The sequence below is a fragment of the Enhydra lutris genome, unplaced genomic scaffold, assembly GCF_002288905.1.
Source record: "Enhydra lutris kenyoni isolate GAN:26980312 unplaced genomic scaffold, ASM228890v2 scaffoldscaffold16, whole genome shotgun sequence".
In the NCBI taxonomy this organism is placed as follows: Eukaryota; Metazoa; Chordata; class Mammalia; order Carnivora; family Mustelidae; genus Enhydra; species Enhydra lutris.
Window position 1 is genome coordinate 24211266 of NW_019154100.1, and position 6686 is coordinate 24217951.

General features: G+C 36.7%; 1 protein-coding gene across 2 annotated transcripts in view; it reads left to right on the forward strand.

Moving 5' to 3' along the window:
• The first annotated feature begins 4548 nt into the window (after positions 1-4548).
• The window catches only part of LOC111147390 (serine/threonine kinase 31), an 88408-nt gene continuing 86270 nt past the window's right edge, over positions 4549-6686 (forward strand). For both annotated transcript variants that reach the window (XM_022503392.1, XM_022503393.1), the window contains exons 1-3: positions 4549-4598; positions 6088-6134; positions 6221-6273. In XM_022503392.1, coding sequence (XP_022359100.1) covers positions 4549-4598; positions 6088-6134; positions 6221-6273 — 150 coding nt within the window. The remainder of the gene's footprint in view (positions 4599-6087; positions 6135-6220; positions 6274-6686) is intronic.

Sequence of the window (6686 nt, forward strand, 5' to 3'; positions counted from 1 at the left end):
GAAAAGAAAGATCACAAATAAGTGACCTCAGTTTTCACCTTCAGGAACCAGATAAAGAAAGGCAAATGAAAACTAAAATAGGAAAAAGGAAATAGTAAACACCAGAGCAGAAATAGAAAACAGAAATGCAACAGAGAAAATAAATAAAACACAGGTATTTTAAGAAGTCCAGTAAAATTGATACAGCCAGGCTAATCAGCAAAGGATAGAAAGAGAGAACACACAAATCATCAATGTTAGGAATAAGAGTGATGACATCGCTATATATTCTACAGATACTAGATGGATAATAAGGGAATGTTATAAACAACTTTATGCCAATGAATTTTACAACTTAGTCTGAAATGGATAAATTTTCTTGAAATACAAAAACTGAAGCTCATTCAATTAATAGATAACTTGATTAGCCCTATATTGTATAACTATTATCCCATATATCAATTTAAGAAATTAATTTGTACTTAAAAACTTTCCTACGAAGAAAATTCCAGGTCCAGATGGCTGCACTGTGAACTTTACCAAAGGATTAAAGATTACTCACTCTATATAACCTTTTCCAGAAAACTGAAGTTTGGGAATTCTTTTTATTTATTTATTAACAAGATTTTATTTATTTATTTGACAGAGATCTCAAGTAGGTAGAGAGCGAGGGGGAAGCAGGCTCCCTGAGACCGATGCAGGATTCAATCCCAGGACCCTGGGATCACAACCTGAGCCAAAGGCAGAGGCTTTAACCCACTGAGCCACCCAGGTACCCTGAAGTTGGGAATTCTTTACAACTTATTCTATGTAGTCAGCATTACTCAGATAAGAAAACCAGACAAATACATAAAAAAAAAAGAAATTCAGATTAATTCCTCTCAAACATAGATGCAAACATTCTTAACAATTTTAGCAAATATAATACAAGAGTATGCAAAAAGGAAATACATCATGATCGAGTGGATATTATCCAAGGAATAGAAGGTTGGCTTAACATTTGAAAATTAATGTAATTCATCATATTAACCAACTAAAAAAGAACCACATGACCACTTCAATAGATGTATGAGTATGTGACAAAATTTAGCACACGTTCAAGATAAAAGCTCTCAGAAAACTAAGAAGCTAATTTCTTCAATCTGATAAAGGGTATTTACTAAAAACCCACAGTTAACATCATACCTAATGCTGAAAGCCAAATGCTTTCCTCCTAAGATTAGGAACTTGGCAAGGACGACTGCTCTCAGCACTTCTATTCAATAAACTGGAGGTTCTAGCTACTGCAATAAAGAAAGACAAAAGAAATAAAAGATACCCAGATTGGAAAGGAAAAAATTAAAAGTCTTTATTTGCATATGACATCATATATGTACATAAATCTATTAAATCTATTTAAAAAAAGACTCACTAGAAATAAGTGAATTTAGTAAGGATGCAGAAAAGAAGATCAATATACAAAAATAATATTTCTATATACTAGCAACAAAACAACTAGAAATTGAGATTAAGAAAATAATACCATTTACAGGGGCGACTGAGTGGCTCAGTGGGTTAAAGCCTCTGCCTTCGGCTCAGGTCATGATGCCTGGGTCCTGGGATCGAGCCCCGCATTGGGCTCTCTGCTCCGTAGGAAGTCCACTTCCTCCTCTCTCTCTGCTTGCCTCTCTGCCTACTTGTGATCTCTGTCTGTCAAATAAATAGATAAAATCTTAAAAAAAATAATACCATTTACAATAGCATAAAAAATCCTTAGGTGTAAATTAGACAAAGAAGTACAAAACTTTTATATTGAAAAATACAAAACATTGCTCAGAGAAATAAAAGAATATCTAAGTAAATGGGAATGTATACAATGTTCGTACATCGTAAGACTCAATATTGTCAAGATGTCAATTCTCAAACATATGTATAGATTCAATGTAATTCCAATAAAAATCTCAGCAGATTTTGTATGTGTATGTAGACATTGACAAGTTAATTCTAAATTTCAAACAAAATTGGAAAACTAAAACAACTTTGAAGAACAAGATTGGAAGGCTTTCAGTACCTGTCGTTAAGACTTATAAAACAGAAATCAAGATGATGTCATTTTAGATTAAAGAAAGCAAATAGATCAGTGTAACAGAATAGAGAATTCAGAAATAGTCCTACACAAATACAGTCAATTGATATTTGACACTAATGTCAAGGCAATTCAATAGAAAAATAACAGCATTTTCAACAAATGGTGCTGGAAAAACTAGACATCCAAATGCAAAAATATAAACTGATTCGTGCTTTGCATCTTATACAAAAATGAACTCAAAAAGGATTATAGATCTAAACAAAGCCTAAATTAAACATATAAAACTTCTAGAAGGAAATATAGAAAACATTTCTGACTTGGGTTAGGTGGTGATTTCTTAAATTCAACACATAAGCATGATCCATAAAAGACAAAACTTATAAATTGAACTTCATCAAAATTAAGAACTTCTGCTCTTTGAAATACCCTTTTTAGAGAATGAAAAGATAAACTACAAACTGGGAGAAAATATGTGCAAATTTGAAGGAGTTAAATCCACAGTATATAATAAACTGCAAAACTCATAAGAAAATAATTCATGGACGCCTGGGTGGCTCAGCGGATTGAGCCTCTGCCTTCGACTGGGGTGGTGATCATAGGGTCCTGGGATAGAGGCCTGCATCGGGCTCTCTGCTGGTGGGGAGCCTGCTTCTCCCTCTCTCTCTGCTTGCCTCTCTGCCTACTTGTGACCTCTCTCTGTGTCAAATAAATAAATAAAATCTTCTAAAAAAATAATTCATTTAAAAATGGTAACAAGTTTGAATAGACACTTTATCTAAGAAGCTGTATGGGTGGAAAATAAACACGAAAAGATGGTCAACATTTTTAGTTAACAGAGAAATACAAATTAAAACTACAAGGAGATACCATTTTATATAAATGTCTGAACTTTAAGAACATTGACCATATAAAATAATGGTGAGGATATGGGACAACTAGAACTCTTAAACCCCACTGGTGCACATATAAAATAGTAAATCTACTTTGTAAAAACAGCCTAGCAGTTTCTTTTCTTTCTCTTTTCTTTTCAAGTAGGCTCCACACCCAGCGTGGAAACCAATGTGGGATTTGAACTCACAACCCTGTCTAGCAGTTTCCTAATAACTTAAACACACATAACAATATCATCCGACCCACATTCTACTCCTAGGTATTAACCCAGGAGAAATGAAAGCATATTCCCATACAAAGATTTGCACATGATCTTTCATAGCAGCTTTATCTGAAACAATCCCAAACTGGAAACAATCTAAGTGTCTACCAAGGGGCACTTGGGTGGCTCAGTCCCTTAATTGTCTAACTCTTTATCCCAGCTCAAGTCTTGATTTCGGGGACATGAATTCAAGTCCGGTTTTGGGCTCAACGCTGCAAATGGAGTCTACCTTAAAAAAAAAAAAGAAAAAAAAAGTTAAAAAAAAGTTAAAAAAAAGTCTAATCAAAAAGTAGATAAATTGGTTATACTCATGCAATGGAATAGTACTCAGCAATAATAAGCAATAAACTGTCGATACAGATGACAAAATGGATGAATCTCAAAATAATGCCGAGTGAAAGAAATCAGAATGTACTCGCAGCATGGTTATCATTAACGTCAAATTCTAGAAAATGCAAACTAATATAGGGTAAGAGAAAGCAGAACCTGTTTATATGAGGTAGGAGGGGGAAGCCAAGTATTTCACAGGGGGGTGAGGAAAATTTGGGGTGGGGGATGTGAAGGGAGTGATTGTTACCTTGTGGGGATGTGTATACACTGTTCACTTACCAAATAATGCAGTGTTAATACCTGCAGTTTCTGGCATGTCTATCATACCTTAATCAAGCTGTTGAAAATTAACGGAGATAATTTTCAACTGTTGTGCAAGGTTTGCCACAAAGTATAAGATCTGCATATAACTGCACAGCTAATCTATATTAATTTTTGTCCCTTAGCGTCGTGAAAAAGCTGCAACATGAGAAAGCTCTGATGCCAAGGTTGGGCTGAGAAATGATTATAAAGGTACTAATCTAAAAATCACATTTTCATTTACTGAATTCACTTTCCATCTTGTAAAACGAATATTGAGGATACTTCTAATTTGACTCGTTTAAATCTAAATCAGCGGGGGCACATTTGTAGAGACTATGAAATCCAAACCACTAGCGTCGTCATTATTTGAAGCCCTGCAAACAAACCCCACCATCAAACCAGCCACTGATGGCCAAAAAGGCCCGGAAGTTTCTAGCTCGCGCAAACTCTGTGCGGGGCCCTCCACATGCATGGCCCCGCCCAGCGCGCCCCTCCCCGCGCGCCCCCGCTTCAGGCCCCAGGCTTTGTGGCCACGTGTGCTAAGCTGCGGCTCCCAGCAAGCTCTGCAGAGGGCACGGCGCTGTGCGCGCAAGCGCAGCGTGGAGCCTGAGTAGCGTCAGTGCGCGCGGTAAGTCTCCTCACGTGCGCGACTGGGGTCTGACGGCTAGCCGCGGTGGCGGGCGAAGGGCGGAGGGCGGAGGGCCGAGGGCCCAGCATGTGGGGCCGTGGGCACTTTTCTAGAATTTCTGTGGCGGAAAGTGCGAGGTCAGTAGTAGTCATTGGATAAGTTCGATGCCAGCCGCTTCAAGGACCGTCTTTTACCCATAGTGGCCGTTTAGGGTTCCCAAGTATGGGGCGAGGCCCATTTCCTGGCCTTCCTCAGCCTTGGAATTGCCCGCCTACTTCTGAGGGTGATGGGCACCCCAGTTTTTGAGTTGCGGTGCTGGGGAGGCAAAACTGGCTTGCAGGTAACTCGGGCCTGAGTGTTCTTAGTGGGGATGGGGAGTCTCAGGCAAGTAGTGGGGTGTAATTCACCGCGTAAATTTTGTACCATTTAAACTTCAAAATCCCTCATAAAATGGGTGTCGAGGAGCGACCTGGACTCACTCATTCCAGATTCTTGACCTGAATTGTAGTGCCATCTGGTAATCCAGTGTTGTAGGAAACGGGTGAAGCATCAGTTTCTTCATAATTATCGTGGCTAAAGTCTTTTTGACCACTTTTAAAATACGGTTTTAAGATGAAACTATAGTTTCTTGGGATTTCCAGACAATTTCAGTTTTTACTAAATTTAAGGCAATGGCTTCCAGAGAAGTAATAGTCTCTCCAAGCAGATTCCAATTTGGTATTACAATTTTTTGCTCAACTAAAACATTTTTTTTTTTTTTTTTTTTTTACCATTAGTGAAGGAACGATACTTGTTTTGAAGATACATTCATGCAGCTTAATGATGTGAAAAAACTGTTAAGGTGTAACAAAAATCAGGAGATTAAATTAAAAAAATTTTTTTGACTTTTTCTGTGACAGTTAATTTTTCTCTTTCCATAGTTGAGAGAACATTTGGAACTTTGGTGTAGCACTGTTCATAGTTAACTTTTAAAGCTCTTAAAAAGTCTATATTTTCAGTTTCCTTCACAGAACTAACATTTAGGCTCTGAAAGTGCAGTATTCTAGTGTATTAATGATAAAATTATAAGCTAGTCAACATTTATTTTGAAACATTTTGGAGTTGGAAAGTATATTATGTAATGAAAATTAGTTTTGATGTAATGGGCAAAATTTGATTCATTTTGCAGTCCTTGATTGCAGGGTATCTTCAAAAGTAGAAACCACTGTACCTTTTAAATAAAGTTGATTACCAGGGTAGAGTGTTTGTTCTCTATATGTTTGTAGTGTTTGTTTCGTTTGCCCTTTTGGGAGGGCATCAAGTATTTTGAAAGAATATGCACATTGTTCTGAAATATTGATTTATGTAACTGATCACAATGTGCCTGGATATCCACTACAGTGTAAACTTGTAAAAGGCTTAGCTGAAGAGGTAATTTCAAAGTTAAATTGTATATGATGAAATTGTAGAATTTTTATATTCAAATAAAATTAATTATTAAAGATCTCTGAGGTCATTTTTGATAGATTTTGAAATTTGATAATTTAGGAACAAAATATACTCGTAGGAATTCGAACATTATATAGTCTTTATTCACCTTAAATGGACAGATTATTGAACTTAATTCAAGATATTGAATTGTTTTAGTTTTTCAGGAATTGTCCAGATGGATGAAGATATGCATTACAATAAAGGTACTGACACAAAATTATTTTTGGATGTAAGAGCTACATGATCTTGATTAATTTCTAATCTTCATTGCATTTTGATTTGGTTTTAGTTGAAGATGTGGTTGGAAGTCATGTGGAAGATGCAGTAACGTTTTGGGCCCAGGTAAATAGTGTGGTTGATTTCCTCCTCCTTCCCCTTCCTCCACTAACCAGGTCCTGCCCAACAAAAACAAAAATAAAAACCCCAGAATATAGATATCATTGTCATTCTCAGTGCCTAATTCTTCTTCTTTTTTTTAAGTTTTTAAATTAACGTGTAATGTAGTATTTGTTTCAGGGGAAAGGTCTGTGGTTCATTAGTCTTACACAACACTCAGCGCTCACCACAACACATTACCTTTCCCAGCGTCCATCACCTAGGCATCTCATCCCCCAACCCTTTCCCCTCTAGCAACCCTCAGTTTGTTTCCTAAGATTAAGAGTCTTTTATGGTTTGTCTCCCTCTCTGGTTTTGTCTTGTTTCATTTTTTCCTCTCTTCTCTGATCCTCTGCCTTGTTTTTTTTTTTTTTTTTTTT